The sequence below is a fragment of the Pelobates fuscus genome, chromosome 1 (assembly GCF_036172605.1).
Source record: "Pelobates fuscus isolate aPelFus1 chromosome 1, aPelFus1.pri, whole genome shotgun sequence".
NCBI classification, from domain to species: domain Eukaryota; kingdom Metazoa; phylum Chordata; class Amphibia; order Anura; family Pelobatidae; genus Pelobates; species Pelobates fuscus.
The window spans coordinates 76654917-76678693 of record NC_086317.1 but is presented as its reverse complement, the minus strand read 5'-3'; the positions used below and the strand labels follow the sequence as shown (position 1 = coordinate 76678693).

The following is a 23777-nucleotide window of genomic DNA, read 5'->3' as shown; positions in this document are numbered from 1 at the left end:
CGTCAATATTAACTCGTCGGAGGACACCCCGATTCCAACCATTTGGGTCGCTCACAAGGCGGTCCTACGGGGCGTACTCATAAGAGAAGGATCCAAATTTAAAAAGAAAACTAAAGACAAACGTGACCTCCTACAGCAAAAATTGGCATCCCTAGAAACACAAAACAAATCTAACCCATCAAAATCTCTGACAACACAAATCACCGACATACAGAGGGAGATACACGAACTAGAACTCTTGACCACCGAAAGGTGGATGAGATCTCTCAAACTCAAATTTTACACACAAGGGAACAAAGCAGGCAAGATATTAGCCAACAAACTAAAAAACAAACAACTACAATCCAAAATTCCCTACATAGACTCCCCCACGAGAGGTAGACTGTATAACCCCCTAGACATTGTAAACGAACCGGCGCACTATTATGACACACTATACAACCTAAAAAACGACCCGACAACACCCCAACCCACCCCTGAAAATATAGAGGCCTTCCTGAGTAACATTTCCCTACCGAAGCTCTCACCAACAGCCTGTTCACACTTAGACGAACCATTTACAGAAGAAGAAATACTTAACACTTTTAAGTCCCTGCCCAAACACAAGGCACCATAAAATGGCGGAGATCTTGACACCCCACCTCACAGACCTATTCAACGACATTAAACGTACAGGCACGCTCCCGGCAGAAATGCTTGAGGCACATATAGTCACCTTACCCAAACCGGGCAAGCCGCCCACCCAGTGCGAAAACCTTAGGCCAATTTCCCTATTAAATGCTGATATAAAATTATATGCGAAATTATGGGCATCAAGATTGAAACAACATCTCCCCAACCTAGTCTCTGCCGAACAGGCGGGATTTGTCCCAGGCAGGCAGGCGGGTGATAACACTAGGCACTTCATTAATCTGATCAACTGGGCAAACACGAACAGGCAATCGGGCGTCGTTCTAGCGCTAGACGCTGAAAAAGCGTTTGATCGCCTGAACTGGCCGTATATGGAAGCCACTCTACTCAAAATGGGATTTACCAGCCAATCCCTGAGAGGAATTAAGGCGCTATACCAATCGCCCTCAGCCAAGATTTTCAACTCTGGCTTCCTGTCGAACACATTCCACATAAGCAATGGCACACGCCAAGGTTGCCCACTGTCCCCATTACTGTTCATCCTATGTCTTGAACCACTTATACAACACCTCAAACACGACCCACAGGTCACAGGCCTGAGCACCCCAGCAGGGACCCAAAAATTAGCCCTATTTGCAGACGATGTGCTAGTATATGTTTCTAACCCAGAGCAATCCATCCCGAACTTGATGTCCCTTCTCCAAAAGTATGGACAAGTTTCATATTACAAGAATAACCTCAAAAAGACACAAGCCTTGCCCATAAACCTTCCCCAGCGCACTGTGCAGTCACTCATGAGCTCACACCCCTTTGATTGGAGGAAGGTCTCCATAAAGTACTTAGGTATAAACCTGACCAAATCATCCCAGCATTTACCCAAGGAGAATCACACCAAAGTGGCCCATAAAGTACAGACGCTACTTGACAATTGGCAGGATCTGGAAATCTCTTGGCTGGGGAGGGTGAACACCATAAAAATGATGGCCTTACCCCATGTCCTATACTTATTCCGCACCATACCCATAGCAATCAACGATAAATTATTACACAAATTCCAAAGTATCTTCAACGCCTACATTTGGAAAAAATGCCTAACATGGCTGTCCCCGAATAAAGGGGGACTGGGCATCCCAAACATTAGAGCGTACTACAGAGCTGCAATCTTAGCACAAGGCCTAGAATTACTTACACGTCCTCATACACCTATATGGGCATCCCTAGAAGATGCCTGCATTCATCCACTCACGGTACAATCAACACTGCGAGCGTGCGCGCTCGGGGACACGTCCACAAACCACCCCTTACAGAGCACAAAATTCCTACTCAAGAGTTGGAAGAAATGGGCAAGCACACTCATAGGTGCGAATAATATTCTATACTTTGCCCCTATACAAACAATTTCAGAATTATCTGAAAATATTACTATGACAACTTGGACTCTGAAAGGTATACACTCGATAGCCCAACTATATAGGGAGGCAGGCCTAAAACCGTTCCCATTGCTTCAACTGGAGTTCAAACTCCCCCCCAGAGACGTATTCACCTACATCAGGATAAAACACATCCTACATAATTTACATACACAATACTGTGAGGAAACACAACTAACGAACTTCGGCCGACACTGTATAAGACAAAACCCACAAACAAAATCCCTATCCCTGTGCTATTCAGCTCTCAATGACAAGGACCCGCTCCTCAAGCACACCTATATGCGCCTGTGGGAACGCGAGCTTGATGTAAACATCCCGCTGCCAATATGGCTACAAGCAATACAAACAACCAAAAAGGTGTTCCATAGCTTAGCACATTGGGAAGCCTACTGTAAAATGATTATGCGGTGGTATCTGGTACCGGCCAGGCTGGCTATAATGTATAAGTCAACATCACATATCTGTTGGAGATGTGATACCTCCAAGGGAGATATGTCACACATATTCTGGACGTGTCCTGCACTAACAGGTTTTTGGACGTTAATTGGAGAGGCTATTAAACTGATAACAAATCGTAAAATCCCATTTACACCAGAATGCTTCTTGCTACACCTGTCTCCAGAATTGTTAACGGACAAAGCTAAACACGTACTCCTACACATTTTAACTGCAGCTAAAACCAGCATAGCCAGTCACTGGAAGAAGAGGAGTGCTCCAACACCGTTAGAGGTGTGGGATAGGATTGATAATATAGCTATTTATGAACGCATGGCTTACAAGCTACAAGGGCAAATGGAATCCTACTCCACACATTGGGCAATTTGGCACATGGCACGCACAAAAATAATAAAACTTCAAATCACTAACAAGTAATACCATTGCATCAAACGCACCACAGGCAAACGCCTCAGAGTCTAATTTGTTCTCCATCGCTTAAACAGGCAACACAAGGCACACGTCACATGGTACAGGTTACTAGCCACATGTAATGTATTGTATAAACACTTGGTTAATAAGTTACTCCCCTGTTTATTTCCTTCACCTCGCTACCTATCCCGACCTATGAATATGCGTGCAGTAAATCGAACATACACAGTCCACAGGTCAGAAACTAGCCATCACACTTAACTACTTGCCAGCCCCAAGACTGACATCGAGGAAGTCACTTAGAGATGGTTTCTAACGGATATTGTGTAATCTATTTGTCATAAACTGCGCTACTTGACCTCCAATTATTCTTTTTGTTAGATATGACCAATGTCTACTGTGTATATTGTATTGTACTGAGATAATATGACTATGTATATTCATGTACCCTCCCTTCTTTTTTCTGTACCCCTACTGTTTTTTTTTCCATATATGCAAGTAAAACCTCAATAAAAACGAGACATTGAAAAAAATAAATAAATAAATAACAATAAGGAACCTGTAATCAAATCATTTTCACATAATGAAAGTTTTAAAATTAAAACAGCACTTGATTTTAATTCTATGGGAATTATGTATTTATTAATCTGAACCTGTAAGAAACAATATGTGGGTAGAACAAAAATACGTTTCAAAACTAGAGGAGAGGGAGTAATGTAGAAAAAGAGCTGGACAAGGTAGAAGCCAAATGGATCTATCTAAATACGCTAGAACCAAAAGGTCTCAATGTCGACTTTGAACTTAATGCTTTTCTATGATATATTTACTCCTCATTCGATTTATATTTAGTCAACATTCTTATGATAGTATCTATAGTAACTATCTATATGTGATATTGCTTAAAGGATCATTATAGGGTCAGGAACACAAACATGTATTCCTGACCCTATAGTGTTAACATCACCATCTAGCCCCCCTGGGCCCCTCATGCCTACATAAATATAGCAAAATCTTACTGTATTCAAGCCTGAAGCTGTAACTCTGCATGCTGTTTGCCTCAGAAAAAGAAGCAATCTGCTGACATCATCAGAAGTGGTGGCCTGATCCAATCACAATGCTTCTCCATGGGATTGGCTGAGACTGACAAGGAGGCAGCTCAGGGGCAGAGCCAGCATGATTCAAACACAGCCCTGGCCAATCAGCACCTCATCATAGAGATAAATTGAATAAATTAATCTCTATGAGGAACGGTCAGTGTCTGCATGCAGAGCGAGGAGACACAATGTTTGGATGCATTTTAGGCAGCCATGACCCAGGAAGGATCTCTAACAGCCATCTGAGGAGTGACCAGTGAAGTTATCACTAGGCTGTAATGTAAACACTGCATTTCCTCTGAAAATACAGTGTTTACAGCAAAAAGCCTGAAGGGAGCTATTCTACTCACCAGAACAAATTCAATAAGTTGTAGTTGTTCTGATGACTATAGTATCCCTTTAATATTGTGTTACACATGACTTATTAACGTTTGTATTCTTTGTAGTCTCCTATTCCTACATATCTATCATTTCTAGTTATACATTTTTTTTGTTTTTATATGCAATTGCATATTTTATCTGATTTATCTGATATTACCTTTATTTTATATTCCTATTTTGCTCTCATTTGATTCTTCTGTATTTCTTTTTTTATTATTTGGATGTATATATACCCCATACTCCACCTTATAATGGCATCTAGCTGATTGTAAAAATCCATTAGTTGTTTTATCAGGGCAGCCCTTTTCCTGTCCTCCCATTTTTTTGCACTTATTTCATTATATACATTTGCATCTCCTACTTAAAGGAATCTTCACTCCACTTCTCCTGTTTTTTTTAGGATTAATTATCCTTATTTTTCAACCATTTATAACATGTATGGGTGCACTTTAAGATAAACCTTTAAAAGGGTTACTCCAACTAGAAACAGTGTTTTGTTAAATATGCATGCAGGCAACAGATACTTAGTATGCAATGAGTTAACATTAGTCAGCATGAAAATATTGTTCTGGGCTAGCTAATAACTTTGCCAGAGGTAGAGTCACACCTCCAGTAGCAACCTGCTTTAACTAGGTAAGTGCAGCATTTTCTTTAGTGAAGCACTGCATGAACAGGCTCTGATCCTGCTTGTCATTCATTGGCATGGTCATCGAAACCTCAAGTTGCTTGTCACGGCGGCTTCCTGCTCGTCTCTCCCAAGACTCTTCGGTGAATACCAACATTTGTGGCATTGATCAATAGGACGGCTCCGGGGGTCTGTGGCACAGTATAGAGAAACCGGGGTAAGCCCCTATTCACGGAATTTCATTATGAAGGCTTCAACGAGTGTTGAAGTTTGCAGGGAGTTGCTCACGGCTGCTGGCCCCAACTCATCGACCATCTTAATTAAGCCTCAAACTTTCCTTTCATTGGCACGTTAAAGTCCTGACAGGGTGACCACTCCAAAACACCAGTGGGGACTGGGATATCCTCCATCGGTCCAAATGGGAGAGGGGCAGTAAGGGCACATGGTTCACAAGCGCAAAAGTCAAGGCTGCAGATCGAAAACATCTCCAACCTTGAGTGCAGCTGCAGGCCGCAGAGTAGTAGAGCATGGGAGGTGTCCGTCAGGTGCAAGCAAGAGGGTGCAAAAGTGTTAGCAGAGTGTACCCAGGATTGAGTAGCAAGCTTTTAGCAAAAAGTAGGGCATTAGTGCACAATTTGAGGCTTAGTAAGTAAATTTCCCCCTGGAGCTCCAGCAGTACTGTAGCGCTGTTCCCTCCCCACTTTTTCTCACTCCAGCAATATGTGGCTGTCCCCAGACAAAATTATTCTTAATCCATTGCATAATGTGATACACTAACGAAAACTCTTGACTCTGCAATTGACTGTACTCACCAACTTTCTCTTACCTATCTGTATGTTGTCTCTTTAATAACATTAAAATAAAGATTAAAAAAAAAAAAAAAACACATTACAACTCTGAAAAACAGATGTGACAGGTCTTAAACATGGGTAGATGCAGAAGGTCCTTAAACATGGGTAGATGCTGCATGCCCCTGAAAGAACATATGCAACCAGTTACCAATATATCACGAACAATAAAAGGGTATATAAACAGTTCAAAGAACAAACGGCAGAGTTATAACAACACACAAGGACAAATGCCCTTATTTTTATATATAGAGAATTGTTCTTAAGCAGTGTTTACTTTGTAAATATTTATATTGTCCTATAAGGTTTTATTTTGAATGGCTTCACAGCCAAAATATGTTTTATTGTGGTATTTGACACAGGTCCTTGTGTATTATTCCATGTATCCGTGTATTTACCATGACACCTTCAGTGATTTGAATTGGTCATGGTGTCTGGAGTGTGTATGTGTGGTCATGAAATGCTGCACATATTGAGTTTAACACCTTGGCTGCCAGAGGTGTAATTCTTGCAGTTTTTTTTTTTTCCCCAATGGGGTGTTCGTTCTGTGAAATATTTGGTGCACCGATATGCATTAGTCGAGAGTGGCCAGCTGATAAATGAGCGGCAGGATCAACATGAAGCATCTGCAGAAGCTGGGTGTCAGAGGAGAGCAGATCCGGCACGACTAGGTAAGAGGGCACACCATTGTAAGAAGGTTTGCCCCCTTACATGGAAATGGAGCCAGGGTACTCCTACCATCTTAAACACTCCAGTTTTGCTGCAGCGGTTATGACTGCTCTGGTAACCAATTATGGAAATGAGGGCACATGCGCGGCATTCTCCTTGACCCACCAACCATATTCTCTCTAGAGAATTGGAGGTACATAGCCAGACATCAAATAGATTTAATAATGGAGTGTATTTCTGTCAGACATACCTTGTTGCAGGCACTAGTAAGCATCAGCATTGCAGGGGCAGCATCTATACTACAATATAAAACTTTAATAACAAAGTGATTTGGGTGCTTAGCCTGTCCCTTAAAAGAAAAGAAACCCCAGTGTACCTCCTGCAATCACCAGGGATAGCAGCACCAGTAGAGTTCTGAGTGGCACTTCTTCCTCATTGTTATTAAAAGCAACCATCATGTGGTGTGATCTATGCTCAGTCTGAAAGCTTTGTTTTTCCCTGTTAACTAAAATACATCCCTACATTTCTCAGAAACAGAGAGCAACTGCAAAAAAATAAATTATATTTGAAAGGCTCAGTTTGATTTGCTTTTTTTTTTAAAATTGTATTTATTTTCATATTTTCTGGGTAATTATTACTTTTTTGTTTCTTTTCCAGCATAAATTTGTGTCAGTAAGATCACTATTCGACAGAGCTAGATATACATTCCACACAAGGCTAACCAATGATTTATTCATTAAGAGGTCATAAATATTTCAATATGGTAATGCAACAACCATGTTCCTGGAAAGTTTGCAATAAGTACAATAGATTTTCCAGTGTACAAGGACATCTGTAATAGTTCCATAAAAAGTACTGCAATGCCACATAGTAACCCAGAAAATGATATGTAGTTATCTAAAACGGAGGACAGGAGAACATTGCAAAACCCACAAACTGAAATTCTCAAAAGGAAAACAAGTCACAAATACAGACTTGCATTTATACAAAATTAATTACTTTTACTGGAGCATTAGATGTATTCAAGCTCTATAAGAATAAAAATTTAGAGCTATTTTAGGCATATAGTTATGTGTAATTTAATCAGAACAGCTTCCACACTTCCACAGGTGTTCCCTTCACCAGATGCAAAGTATTGTAATGTGTAGGAAGTGGAGCGATATAAAGTGAATAAGCCCCTATCACCAAACGTAAATTTATACTTAGACTTTGCTGGATAGGACTCAAATTTCATATGCAGCATGCAAGAAAACAAAAAGAGATCATAGTACAGATCTGCATGGACTGGTACAAATTCATATATATGTATATATGGTATAAAAATAACAATTTATTGTATACTATATAAAAAACAATTAAAATGTAGCTAAATAGCAATGTAAACAAATTAAACAGATTTCTGCTTACTAGAAGCGGTGGTGAGCATAACGGTATGTGTTCCCGTTTGCTCACATCAAAACTGTCCCGCACTGGGTGATGTCTCCTGAGGCACAGGCGTTGGATGGAGCTCCTGTTTGTAAAAGGTCGGGTCGGCGGGTGAGTGTAAACTTGATTTCTCTTCCGTATTTCCCGGCTCGTGTTTTTGGCTCCGCCTCCTCTGTTACGTAATTACGTGATTGTCTACGCGTTTCGCCGTTCTCGGACGGCTTCGTCAGGACGTAATGCGCTGGAGTCAGTTTCCACTGATACGAGTTTATATACATTCAGTCTAATGCTTAATTGGCTTCCTTTCTTTTCTGTCCACATTTACATAGATATGGTGTCCCAGACAGGTCAAAAGGATTGGCAAGCACATCCTATTATAAACGGAAGGCTGCCTTTCCCTCATGTCTTGTGGAAATTTACCTCTTTGTATACTTATATCTCAAAAAGCATTTGTGTTTCTTATATTACACATATAGACTGATCAACACATTTGAAACAAAATTAAATTAAAACAGAATGTTTATACACAGTCAAATAAAAATATAATTATATTCACAATTCAGCATACTTTATATGAATTTCTTTTTTACTACAACCTATTTTCCTTTTTGTTGCATATCTTATAGAGAAAGAGAATAACAAGAATACATATGTTAATACTTTTAGATTTTCATATGATTACTTTTTTAGAAAATAGTTTTCCTTCTTATTTTGATATAATCTCCTATAAGGAGAAAAGAAAAAAGACAATACCTAACTTTCACCATGATATTTAATATTTCACCAATGTGATTCCTTTTGCCATATCTTGATCTAGTTAATATACCATGATCTATCTCAATTATATACATACACTCTTAAGGTGATGTGATAGAATCTTATAGGTGCACATGTATATCACTGTATCCTATATTACATATGGGAATTAGATGTATATCCGTTGATAACCCTCATGAATCTAAAAAATGACATATCTCGAAATCATTGTTTAGTCCGTTGGGGACGAGGGTATTAAGTTCAAATATCCACCTCATCTCCATTCGGCCCAAATTTTGAATAGGATTACCTCCTCTCCAATTTTTATTTATCTGTTGAATTCCCATAAATTCCAAAAGGGAGGGATCAGAATTGTGGAACTCTTCAAAATGTAGGGAGACTTGATGTTGTTGGAATTTTCTCCTAATGTTGTATGCATGTTCACAGATTCTAATTCTCAATTGCCTAGTGGTTCTGCCTACGTATCTTAGGCCACAAGGACATTTTAACATGTATATTACATTTTGAGTTTGACAGGTTATGAGTTCTCTCACCTTATGTGTCTTACTATCTACTGTGAATTCCTTAATGCACTGTTTATCACTTTTTGTGTTGCGACAGGCGTTGCAGTTACCACATCTAAAAAAGCCCTTTAATTGGTTCAAAAAGTTAGGTTTAACTGTATTCTTATCTTGGATGCTATCTGTCAAGATTCTTTTCATATTCTTTACTCCTCTATGAACAATTCTAGGATTAGGAGGTAAGAATCTCGCCAAAATTGGATCTTTGAGTAACCAGTGCCAATGTTCAGAGATTATCCTTCTGACTTGATTGTTCTGGTATCCCGAGAATTGGCAGATGAATGGAACACACACCTCTTTCTTGAAATCTTCTCTCTCTTTTTTTGCCCTATAGGTTAATAGATTATCTCTATCAACACTTTGAATGTTCTCTATGGCTTTGGACAAAATACAGTCATCATATCCTCTTTCTCTAAAGTCGGAGATGATCCGCTGGCTTTGATCTAAAAACACTGTCTGATCAGTGCAATTTCTCTTTATCCTCGTTAATTGGCTTTTCGGAATATTCATAAGCCACGGACTGTAGTGACAGCTGCCTACATCTATATAGCTGTTAACATCGATAGATTTAAAGAAGGACTTGGTTTTAACTTGTCCTTCCTCTATGTATACCGTGAGGTCCAGGAAATTGACTTCCTTTAGACTATAGTCAAAAGATAGACTTATTCCCCACTTATTCTGATTGATATACTGGATAAAGGATTTTAGATGATCTTCCCCTCCTTTCCAAATGAAGAACAGGTCATCGATGTATCTCTTGTAAAGCACCAATAAACGAGGACACATCAGGGCTAAAATTAATATGCCGTAAATTGGAGACGCTATTAACAAAAGAACTTAAAATCAAATTAGAAATGGCTACTTTAGAGAAATATATTGCAGACAAAATAGTCCCAAGAGGTCTAAGATATGGGAAACTCCCCGCGTTTGATAGAGAAGATGGTGAATTCATGGAGGAGTGGTATGCCCTAATGGACAACCTTTCTTTCCAGACAATGACCTTTATCATCAAACGCAGACAGCTGACCCTACGTAAACTGGATAGAGATATTCTAGAACTTAAGAAGGAATGTGAAAAATTTAAAAATGAGAAAGAGTTCATAGATAAAACATATGTGATTGGTGAAAGAATTGACAAATTAGAACATGATGTGATATTAGGTAAACAGAAAAATACCATCGTGATCAAAAAGACTATATGACCAAAACAGCCTACACTAAGAAATATGAAAATGGAAATGTACACAGTAAATTTACAAGAAATGGAAACAACAAATTCCATTTCAATAAAAATTTGGGATCCCCATATAAGAAAGAATATAGAAATCACAACAGTCCCCAGAACCCTCCAGTTAATGTCTCTAGGGGGTTTAGATAAAGCAATTTTAGAGAAAAGCAGATGGATTCCCATGAATTTCAAAGGTGGGAAACACAGAAAAGGAAACCCCATAGTCAACACAAAGGACAGAGACAGGACAATTTCAATATACCCACTAGAAATCGTTTTGAACCTCTAAGAAAAATAAATGAAAACCCAATTACCCCCTTTTTTAGAGAAACGAAGGAGAAACTGGGAACCGAGCCCCCCATCTATGTACAACAAAATAATGAAAAGGAGAGAAGGAGAAAGTGTAGAGGGGGAAAAAGAACTAAGAGAGGTATAAAAGACAATGTAGCTCAAATAGAACCAGTGGGTATTTTTAATTTATCAAATAAACAATTAAATCAGGCCCATATTTCATTACTCAATAAAGGCCTAAAGTTTGCCCCCACAAGCGATTTGGATAAATTTCAATTTTTCGTGGATTTAAATAAATTTACGAGAAATCTCTGTCTAAAAAAGCATTTTGATACTAGGAACATTGGAACACCTACAGTCTTGGACACACAACGAGACTTGGTGGGTGGAGATGTAACACACACCTCTTTAAAAGAAAGGTCTCTATTCCATCCTAAATGGCAAATGTCAGAAACAATGACTACTTTTCTGAATATGGTCAATTTGGATATCAAAAAATTAAAACCCTCTAAAAAAAGATTCCAATCAAATCTAACTCCTCAAGAACATGTAGCACTTAGGGATTTGAGACAGGACACCGGCATAGTAATTAAACCTGCCGATAAGGGGGGAGGGGTAGTGATTATGAATATTATTTACAGGAATCTAATAGATTACTTGGAGATGAATCCACATATAAAAAAATATCCTACAATCCCACACAAGAAATTAAAAAGAAATTCTTAGAGTTGGTCAAGAGAGGATATGATGAAGAGGTTCTAAATCAAAAAGAAAAAGATTATATAGAAATTAAATATGAGAGGATACCTGTGTTTTACTTCCTTCCGAAGCTACACAAAGACAAAGATAAACCCCCAGGAAGACCCATAATCTCAGGAATTAATTCCATATCCTGTAGACTTTCAGAATATGTGGATCATTTATTACAACCTTTGGTACAAACCTCTCCATCATATCTAAAGGATACAACTAATATTTTACAAGAACTACAAAAAATCAAGTGGGAAGATAATTGGCTCTTAGTGACAGCAGATGTATACCAACATTGACCATAAACTTGGAATTCAGACGATTAACAACATTTTGGAAGAAAAGTCCTCCTATCCAAGCAGTCAAATTAGATTCATTGTGGACGCCATTGATTTTATTTTACACAATAATTTTTTTTGGTTCAATCAGGACTTCTACCTCCAGATATGCGGTACGGCTATGGGCACCAAGTTCGCCCCCAGCTACGCAAATTTATTTATGACACGCTGGGAGTCTTTCCATTTAGGGGAAGGCAGTGACTGGGAGGCGAACTTGGTGCTTTACAAGAGATACATCGATGACCTGTTCTTCATTTGGAAAGGAGGGGAAGATCATCTAAAATCCTTTATCCAGTATATCAATCAGAATAAGTGGGGAATAAGCCTGTCGCAACACAAAAAGTGATAAACAGTGCATTAAGGAATTCACAGTAGATAGTAAGACACATAAGGTGAGAGAACTCATAACCTGTCAAACTCAAAATGTAATATACATGTTAAAATGTCCTTGTGGCCTAAGATACGTAGGCAGAACCACTAGGCAATTGAGAATTAGAATCTGTGAACATGCATACAACATTAGGAGAAAATTCCAACAACATCAAGTCTCCCTACATTTTGAAGAGTTCCACAATTCTGATCCCTCCCTTTTGGAATTTATGGGAATTCAACAGATAAATAAAAATTGGAGAGGAGGTAATCCTATTCAAAATTTGGGCCGAATGGAGATGAGGTGGATATTTGAACTTAATACCCTCGTCCCCAACGGACTAAACAATGATTTCGAGATATGTCATTTTTTAGATTCATGAGGGTTATCAACGGATATACATCTAATTCCCATATGTAATATAGGATACAGTGATATACATGTGCACCTATAAGATTCTATCACATCACCTTAAGAGTGTATGTATATAATTGAGATAGATCATGGTATATTAACTAGATCAAGATATGGCAAAAGGAATCACATTGGTGAAATATTAAATATCATGGTGAAAGTTAGGTATTGTCTTTTTTCTTTTCTCCTTATAGGAGATTATATCAAAATAAGAAGGAAAACTATTTTCTAAAAAAGTAATCATATGAAAATCTAAAAGTATTAACATATGTATTCTTGTTTTTCTCTTTCTCTATAAGATATGCAACAAAAAGGAAAATAGGTTGTAGTAAAAAAGAAATTCATATAAAGTATGCTGAATTGTGAATATAATTATATTTTTATTTGACTGTGTATAAACATTCTTTTTATTTGACTGTGTATAAACATTCTGTTTTAATTTAATTTTGTTTCAAATGTGTTGATCAGTCTATATGTGTAATATAAGAAACACAAATGCTTTTTGAGATATAAGTATACAAAGAGGTAAATTTCCACAAGACATGAGGGAAAGGCAGCCTTCCGTTTATAATAGGATGTGCTTGCCAATCCTTTTGACCTGTCTGGGACACCATATCTATGTAAATGTGGACAGAAAAGAAAGGAAGCCAATTAAGCATTAGACTGAATGTATATAAACTCGTATCAGTGGAAACTGACTCCAGCGCATTACGTCCTGACGAAGCCGTCCGAGAACGGCGAAACGCGTAGACAATCACGTAATTACGTAACAGAGGAGGCGGAGCCAAAAACACGAGCCGGGAAATACGGAAGAGAAATCAAGTTTACACTCACCCGCCGACCCGACCTTTTACAAACAGGAGCTCCATCCAACGCCTGTGCCTCAGGAGACATCACCCAGTGCGGGACAGTTTTGATGTGAGCAAACGGGAACACATACCGTTATGCTCACCACCGCTTCTAGTAAGCAGAAATCTGTTTAATTTGTTTACATTGCTATTTAGCTACATTTTAATTGTTTTTTATATAGTATACAATAAATTGTTATTTTTATACCATATATACATATATATGAATTTGTACCAGTCCATGCAGATCTGTACTATGATCTCTTTTTGTTTTCTTGCATGCTGCATATGAAATTTGAGTCCTATCCAGCAAAGTCTAAGTATAAATTTACGTTTGGTGATAGGGGCTTATTCACTTTATATCGCTCCACTTCCTACACATTACATTACAGACTTGCATTTAAATTGGAATAATTACAACATTTCTAAATTTATGTAACCAACAATACCAAGGCCATTTTTTGGCAACCCTAGATCAAGAATCACAGTAGTTCATTCACCTACCTATATTTTCAGTAATACATATTACCAGATAAGTCTTGTTTTAAAGCATCACTGCCATTTAAAGTTTTCATGTTTTTGAACATTTCACTTAGTTGGTTAATGTATTTTGTTTGCTTGTTTTTTGAAGAGAGGAAAAAATAAAAAATAAATTAAAAATATTCATGTCGACCCAAAGCAACATTGTAAGGAGACAAACTGTTTTTGGAGTTGGCTGAGTGCCACATCCACTACCTCAGTCAAACTACCAGAAGTTCTCTGAGCAAAGCACGGCAGTGCCGGCCTTAGCTTATCAGACAATGAGCTAATTCCTGAATGGCTTATGTTTCACGTATTACTTTCATGCAAAATAAAATTCTGGAATATGTCTCGACGACTACTACTTTTTACATTGTAGAAAATATGATGGTTGAATGACATTAAACATTCAATATATAGAGTGTCTCTCTTTAAAGAAATGTTTCACAACCCTGTTCTCAAGATGGAAAACATCCATGATTAAAGAATTACCCCAAGAACCATGAACACTTCAGTGATTTAAAGTGGTCATGGTGCCTGGTGTTTGTATGTGTAATGTAAGGGTAATACCCTAAGGGGATACCCTTAACGACGGATGACGGACCTCGTCCGTCACGCAGTAAAATTAACCCCAGATCGCCGCAATCGTGGGGTTAATGGTGCTCCGGTCTACCTCTGCATTAGAGGCAGACCGGGAGCACCGGATCGGGCTGCCCCTGTACATGTGCCCGCTCTGACAGCATGTCTGAGCGGGCACATGTGCTCTGCATACTCACCTCCGCCTCCCTGCACTTCCGGGTTCAGTGTGAAGTGCAGGGAGACGGATCTTCAGTGATCCTGCCCCCTGGTGTTAAAAAAAATAAAGTACAATTAAAATCCCACCCCCCTTTACCCATATTAATAAAAAATTAACCCCTTCCCTGCCAATTGATCACTGGCTACAGTGATCAATTGGCAGGGATTACATTTTAATATGATCTGATTTTTTTTTTAACCCCTGAGGGTTAATTCTTTTTTTTTTTTAACCCTCAGGGGTTAAATTTATTTTATTAATTAATTTAAATATTTTAAAATTATAAATTTAGCTAGCTGGGGAGGGTGGAAGTTAGCGGGGAATTGGGGGAATTAGTGTTAGGCTAACTAGGGGTTAACGTTAAAAAAAGTTTTAAAATAAGCTTTAAAAAGTTAAAAAATTAAGTAAAAAAAAAGCTTTAATAACGTTTAAGTAAAAAAATAAAAAAAATAAACCCTTTACCCAGTCCAAATAAAAATTAACCCCTTCCCTGCCAGTCTATCACTGCCTACAGTGATCAAAATACAGATCACAGTATTATACTGTGATCTAATTTTTTTTTAACCCCTGACAATTAACTTTTATTTATTTGTTAACCCTCAGGGGTTAAATTTATTTAATTAACTAATTTAAATATTGTATAATTAAATATTTTGCTAGCTTGGGTGGGTAGGAGTTATGGGAAAATGGGGAATTTACGGTTAGTGCTGCTTACTGCTAGTTAGGGGTTAACGGTAAAAGAAAAAGCTTAGAAAAATGTTAAATCTGTAAAAAAAAGTTTTACGAAAGTTTAGGAAACTTTAAAAAAAATAATAAGCAAAACAAAAGTTTAAAAAATAGTTTTAAAAAGTAAAAAAAGTTTTAAAAAGTTAAAAAATTAATTTAATAACGCTCATTACCACTACACCTGGTACAAGCTAGCGGAAAAATGATCCCACGCTTAGGTTCAAAATATGCCTTTTGAAATACCCTGGGATGTCTTCTTTAAGAAATGGTATGGCTTTATGGGGTATTTGGATTATATAGCCTGGTAAAATACTCTAAAATAGGACATGGGCACCGCATAAAAATGTAAAGTTTGAAAAAAAATGGAATGGCTGTGTCCCAAATGTGCCCCTCCGATGTCCACATATACCTGGTAAAGGTACATATACGGGGGTATTTTTGTACTCAGCCGACATAGCTGAGCAACATATAAAGTATTATAGAGTGGTGGTATACATAAGGTTTGCAAAATATACTGTGCAAACTCACTTTGTGTGTCAAAAAGGCAGAAAAAACGCTTATGACCACTACACCTGGTACAAGCTAGCGGAAAAATGATCCCACGCTAAGGTTCAAAATATGCCTTTTGAAATACCCTGGGGTGTCTACTTTAAGAAATGGTAGGCCTTTGTGGGGTAGTTTGAATTTAAAACCTGCGAAGATGCTTGGAAATTGCACATAGGCCCAGCGTCAAAATTCAAAGTTCTGTAAAAACTGATATGGCTTGGTCTCCAATATGCCACTGTAGCTTCACAAAATAGTGCCAAAGACATTCATTGGGGATGTCTTTTTACTCAGAAGACTTAGCTGAGCATAATTTGGAGGTTTTGAACTTAGTGGCACATATGAAATATACAAAATGCCCAAATTGCACAAAATTATTTTTTACCACATACTTTGGCATATATTGGTGAAAAAATGGGGGCATGCTAAGGCACAATATGTACCTTATGATATACCCTGGAGTGTCTACTTTTACAAATGGTAGGCCTTTGTGGGTTTTTTTTGAACCGTCAAACTGTTATAATACCCCAAATGGAAGCATAGGCTCATTAAATCCGTCTCTCAAAATTCTACTGTGAATACTGAAAAGGACAGGTCTCCTGTATGGCACTGTAGCTTCACGAAATAGTGCCATAGACATACAATGGGGGTGTCCTTTTACTCAGAAGACTTAGCTGAGCATAATTTGGGGGGTTTGAACTTAGTGGCACATATGAAATATACAAAATGGCCAGCAAAAATGCAATCCGTATGTAAAAAATGCACAAAATTATTTTTTACCACATACTTTGGCATGTAATGGTAAAAAAATGGGGGCATGTTAAGGCACAATATGCACCTTATGATATACCCTGGAGTGTCTACTTTTACAAATGGTAGGCCTTTGTGTGGGTTTTTGAACAGTCAAACTGTTATAATACCCCAAATGGAAGCATAGGCTCATTAAATCCCTCTCTCAAAATTCTACTGTGAATACTGAAAAGGACAGGTCTCCTATATGGCACTGTAGCTTCACAAAATAGTGCCAAAGACATACAATGGGGGTGTCATTTTACTCAGCAGAAGTAACTGAACACATAATAAAACTTTGTACAGGAATAGCACACACCAACTTTACAAAATACACATGAGAAGTTCTTTGTTATACGTTTGTGTGCGAAAACCCCCAAAAAACACAATTTTACTCCAATATTTAGCAGAGGTTGGCGGTAAAATGGCTACGTAGAAAGTGTCAAAACAACCTTAGGTAAATAGCCTGTGATGTCTACTTTATATAAATATATACTTTTGTGTGGCAATTTTGTTTTCTTTTATGGCCATTAGGCTTACAAGACAAACATACCAAATTCTAAAATCGCTCCACATTAAAATTTTATTTTACTCCTTGTGCTTTGTGACCTGTAACTACCAAAAAAAACTTAAAATCCCAGACACATTATATATTCTGTAAATCAGAACAAATAAATGAATGTATTTTTAATTACTTTCCTTAACCTGCACTAATTAGGCACACATTATGATTGCAAAAACTGTAAAAAAAAACAAACAATATTTTTCATTTTTTTTTGCATTTTTCTGTATTTTTTTATAATAAGTAAGCATTTATATATATATATATATATATATGTTATATCAAATTAAAGCCCTTTCTGTCCTTTAAAAAAAACAGTATATAATATGTGCCGGTGCAATAAATGAGAGAGATGCAAATTGCAGTTGAACGCAAACAGCAAGAAAATGCAAAAATAGCTTGTGTCATTAAGCGTAAGTCCAGCTTCTGAAGCTGTGTCGTTAAGGGGTTAAGTAGGGAGGGGGGACCTCGCTGCTGCTGCCTTCCGTGGTGGTCCAGTGGAGGTGGGGCAGATTGCTTAATATCCCCCCTCCCTTCTTACATTATGCCTGGGAGGGTGGATCATTTCTGCTGCTGCCTTCCCTGGTGGTCCAGTGGAGAGTGAACTCTAGCCTGGCCGCGGCAACGCTCAGACTTCGCGAGAGGAACCCGGCGGAGCTGCTGGCAAGAGCTCCCAGAGTCCTCTCCTGCCTCCCTCTCTGCCTGTGGTTTGGTGGGGAGGGAGGCTTAAAGCAGAGTTGGCGCTCAGATAGCGCCGGCTCTGCATGAGCTGACAGGGGAGATCCTCAATACATAGGCGTGCCGTGGGGATTAGGGTGTGCCCAGGCACACCCCGTGCGCATGCCTATGGCTAGTTAGTGCTTTGATGTCACAGGTCTGTTTCTTTTCCTCAAATAAAACGTTTTCAGAAAGCACCGCAAAAATGCATGTTAGATGTAGTAAAAAAGTACATTTTTTGCAATTAATCTACAGCACTTTTTTTAAAACAATGTGTCTATATATCTAGAGAGAAAGAGAACTGTCCACTGCATACTGTAGTACCCCTTTAAAGTATGGGCGCCTGTAGGCAAGTTGTCAAACTATCATACTGAAACAGTATATTCGGGGCCAATACAAACCATTGTGTGGAAATCTATTCACAAACCGGACTTTACATAGGACACGAGGCCATGCGTTTAGACTGGAAGAAAGAAGATTTCGTCTAAGGCAAAGGAAAGGTTTTTTTACTGTAAGAACAATCAGGATGTGGAATTCTCTGCCTGAAGAAGTGGTTTTATCAGAGTCCATACAGATGTTCAAACAGCTACTAGATGCATACTTGCAAAGACAGAATATTCAAGGATATAATCTTTCAATGTAGGGTAATAACTGCTTGATTCAAGGATAAATCTGACTGCCATTCTGGGGTCAAGAAGGAATTTTTTGTCCTAGCTTGTTGCAAAATTGTGCTTCAAACTGGGGTTTTGTTTTTTTTTTTCCTTTTGGATCAACAGCAAAAAACAGGTGTGAGGAAGGCTGAACTTGATGGACGCAAGTCTCTTTTCAGCTAACTATGTAACTATGTAGTATGGCTGCTTACCGTGGGACGACACCTGGAAAAAAATAGTTTATACATACACACGTGTCATTTTCTGAACAGATACACAGGATGTTGTCCATACCTTTAATGAGATCTGCCAAGTTATTTTGCTCCACATTTTTCTTAGCATAATTAAAGCAGATATCATCCACTTCCGTAGCAAGGAAATACCAGCCATTCAATGTAGCTCCAAGCAAGGGGTAAATGCAAGATGCCCCTGTACCTATTGGAAAATATAACGAAAACAAAAGACACCATGTGTGCAATGATGAAAGGGATATATACTACATGCTATTCATGGGTAAGTAACTGCCCAAAAGTCATTTCTAGCCATTTACCAGGTTTCATAGTGCTTTATAACATGCTCATATGCTTGCTCTCTGTCTGTATTGGAAACTACATTTTCATAATAGGATCAATGCTGTCTAACAATAATGGATTCAGAAAGAAATGCAGGCCTGACAACTCAGCCTTGCCATTATTGATGAAAACCTAGATAAGATAAAACTATAATTCAATCTACAGAAATCTGACAATGTAGAATTTTACCTTTCCTGTTAAAGATCACATTGTTCATTATTTTGTTTTTATAACTGGATACTGGCAATGAATTAATTATTTGTTGGGTAAGCAATATAATTAAATCCGATTTCAAGGAAAGGATCAAGACATTAAACAATGAAAAGAGGTTTATTAAACCAAGAAATTGAAATGAAGTTCCCATAATTAAAAAATAAAAATCAATCAGCACAAATGAGCAAAGGGGGAAAATTATTTAATTGTTTTATTTTCTTTTTAAATAGATGTATGGGAAGATAAAGTTAGCTACAGACATGTCCTTGGAAGACCTAGAAGAGGCATTCATATTTAATCATACAAGCAGCTAAAGGATTATTTCTGCATAACTAGTGGGGGAAGAACAGGTATCATCCTCTATATTGGTAAAATAAGTCTACATTTATATGCCAATGAAAGAAGTTAATATTCATCATACATACTTCCAATTACTTTTTTTGTCTGTTTCACATTAATTTTGACCAGCAGCAGCATGCAGCTTTTTAAAATGACTTTGACCGTACCAGCACTTGACCCTACATTCCCTGTAAATGTACAATTTAAAACAGAAACGAGAGCATGGCATTTTTTATGAAAAACTAGTCATTGAAATGTTTGAACATTTAATATCCTCCCATCTATTATTGCACCAAATTACCCAATCATGCTTATCCTAATGAAAGTTTGCTAGATCAAGCTGAAATTTTGATATTTTTTTTTGTAATGTAAGCAATAAAAGCTAAATTTATTTTTTTGACAGAAACCTTGGAGTGCTATCTGAATTGAGATGTGTGTACTATTGCTGACAAGCAGCAGGCAAGAAACAGTGGAAACTCGGGTGCAAGATGATTATATATACATTTACACACACAAGCAGTTCTAGGTTCTCGCTCCATGTCCGGGAATCCTAGAAAAGCTAGCAGTTGTTGACCATGGGGCAAGACTACCAAAGATCACTGGAAAATTACCACCAGACAGCATGCTACAGTTAATGACGCACTGTCTACAATCCTAGTTAACAATCATTGTTAACAGGAGTAGTCCCAGAAGATTGGAAACTAGCGAATGCTGTCCCCATTCACAAGAAAGGTAGTAGGAAGGAGTCAGACAACTATAGGCCAGTAAGCCTTACTTCAGTAGTGGGGAAAGTAATGGAAACCATGTTAAAGGATAGGATTATTAAACATCTAAAAACACATGGATTTCAAGATCAGAGACAACATGGGTTTACTCCAGGGAGATCATGCCAAACTAATCTTATTGATTTTTTTGATTGGAGAACTAAAATAATAGATCAGTGCAGTAGACATTGCTTCCCTAGATTTCACTAAGGCTTTTGACACTTTTCCACATAGAAGGCTCATCAATAAACTGCAATCTTTAAGTTTGGATTCCAATATTGTTAAATGGGTTAGGCAGTGGCTAAATGACAGGCAACAGTGGGTTGTTGTGAACAGAGTATATTCGAAGCAAGGTCTAGTTACCAGTGGGGTACCTCAGGGATCTGTACTTGGACCCATTCTCTTTAATATTTTTATTAGTGATATTGCAGAAGGTCTTGATGGTAAGGTATGTCTTTTTGCTGATGATACTAAAATTTGCAAAAGGGTGGCTGTTCCAGGAGGGATAAGCCAAATGATTTAGATAAATAAGAAAAATGGTCAAAACTGTGGCAACTGACATTTAATGTGGATAATTGCAAGATAATGCATTTTGTGCGTAAAAACCCAATGGCAGAGTAAAGAATATTTGATACTGTACCAACCTCAACATCTGAGGAAATGGATTTAGAAGTAATTATTTCAGATGACTTAAAGGTAGGAAGACAATGTAATAGAGCAGCAGGAAATGCTAGCGGAATGCTTGGTTGTATAGGGAGAGGCATTAGCAGTAGAAAGAGAGAAGTGCTCATGCCATTGTAAAGAACACTGGTGAGACCTCACTTCGAGTAGTGTACGCAGTACTGGAGACCTTATCTCCAGAAGGATATCGATAGCTTAGAGAGAGTTCAGAGAAGGGCTACTAAACTGGTTCATGGATTGCAGGATAAAAAAAACTTACCAGGAAAGGTTAAAGAATCTTAACATGTATAGTTTGGAGGAAAGACGAGACAGGGGGGATATGATTGAAACATTTAAATATATTAAGGGAATCAACACAGTAAAGGAGGAGACTTTATTTAAAAGAAGAAAAACTACCACAACAATAAGAGTCTTTAACCCCTTAAGGACACACGACATGTGTGACATGTCATGATTCCCTTTTATTCCAGAAGTTTGGTCCTTAAGGGGTTAATTAGAGGGGCAAATGTTTAAAAATAATATCAGGTATTACTTTACTGAGAGGGTAGTGGATGCATGGAATAGCCTTCCAGCTGAAGTGGTAGAGGTTAACACAGTAAAGGAGTTTAAGCATGCGTGGGATAGGCATAAGGCTATCCTAGACTTGAGATAAGGCCAGGGACTAATTAAAAGTATTTTGAAAATTGGGCAGACTAGATGGGCCGAATGGTTCTTATCTGCCGTCACATTCTATGTTTCCATGATCAGGACAGAGAGAGTTCAAGGTCCAAAAGGCCAAATAGAAGATGTAGAGAACAGCTACAAGTACCTGGGGGTACCACAAACGCATGGCAACCACAAGGTAGAGGCAAGGTGGATAGCAACATCCAAGTACCTCCAAAGAGTCAGGCAGGTCCTGAAGTCACAGCTCAACGGCAAGAAGATCCAAGCAATCAATACATATGCCCTACCAGTCATCAGGTACCCAGCAGGAATAATAACCTGGCCAAGAGAGGAACTGGTCACCATGGATGTCAAAACCTTGAAACTACTCACTATGAATGGAGGATTCCACCGGAAACCCAGCACCCAGAGACTTTACACCAGCCAGAAGGAAGGAGGTCGGGGCCTGATGAGTGTCAAGACCACAGTCCTGGATGAAACACAGAGCATCCTTAAGTACATCACAAAGATAGCTCCCAAATATGAGTTGCTATGGGAATACCTGAGACAACAACAGATAGAGAATGCAGAAAAAGAGAAGGTTCCATGACAAGACAAACCTCTCCATGGGGTGTACCACCGGCAAATAGTGGATGTGGCTCACATAACAAAATCCTACCAGTGGTTTGAAAGGGCAGGACTGATGCACTAATCCAAGCAGCACAGGAACTGGCAATCAGCACAAGATCAATAGAAGCTGGAGTCTACCACACCGGTTAAGACCCAATGTGCAGACTGTGCAAAGAGGCCTCTGAGACAGTCCACCACCTAGTAGCCAGATGCAAGATGTTAGCAGGAACAGCATACATGGAGAGACACAAGCAAGTTGCTGGGATTGTGTACCGAAACATCTGCACAGAATATTGATTGAACCCAGATGGGAGATACCACAAAGGGTAGTTGAGAATGACTGGGCTAAGACAAGCAAGTGCTGGCTGCCCAACCAGACATCGTAGTGGTAGACAAGGAGCAGAAGACTGCAGTCATGGTGGATGTGGCAATACCCAGTGACTATAACATGAGGAAGAAGGAATATAAGAAGATGGAGAAATACCAAGGACTGAAAGAAGAACTAGAAAGGATGTGGAAAATGAAGGCAGTACTAGTCCTAGTTGTGATAGTAGCACTCAGGGCTGTGACTCCTAAGTTGGGGGAGTGGCTTCAACAGATTCCAGGTGGGACATCTAAAATCGCTGTCCAGAGGAGTGCAGTTGTAGGAACAGCTAAGATACTGCGCAGAAACATCAGACTCCCAGGCCTCTGGTAGAGAACCCGAGAATGAGGAATAAACATTCCACCCAGGAGGGGTGATAAAATCAATAAAAAAAAAAAAAAATCTGTTAAATCTGATTCTGTTGTGAGGCGGAGTCTGACGGCCAAAGCAGACAGTGGCATGTTTGTGGAGCTCTGGACCACGAGGGTTATAATTACCCAGTTTTAGACATCCAGACAAGCCTTATTGTTGCAGGATGCACCCCGACTGGGTATGAATAGTGGGGATTTGTGGCAGCAGGCTCATGGCGCTCACGGGCCCAAAATGGCGTCTATCACTGGGGACTGCTCGGACCTCTCAGACGATTTCTCCTGTGCAACAGAGGAGGGCTACATACCTGCTCAGGAGCTTCCACCGTCAACCCCTCTAATGAAGCCCGACTCCGC

General features: G+C 38.7%; 1 protein-coding gene across 1 annotated transcript in view; it reads right to left on the bottom strand.

Annotated features, from left to right (window-relative positions):
- Window positions 1–23777, bottom strand: part of METTL16 (methyltransferase 16, RNA N6-adenosine) — a 74386-nt gene that overhangs the window by 41614 nt on the left and 8995 nt on the right. The window contains exon 4 of the mRNA XM_063443989.1: window positions 19142–19282. Within this exon, the coding sequence (XP_063300059.1) occupies window positions 19142–19282 (141 nt within the window). The remainder of the gene's footprint in view (window positions 1–19141; window positions 19283–23777) is intronic.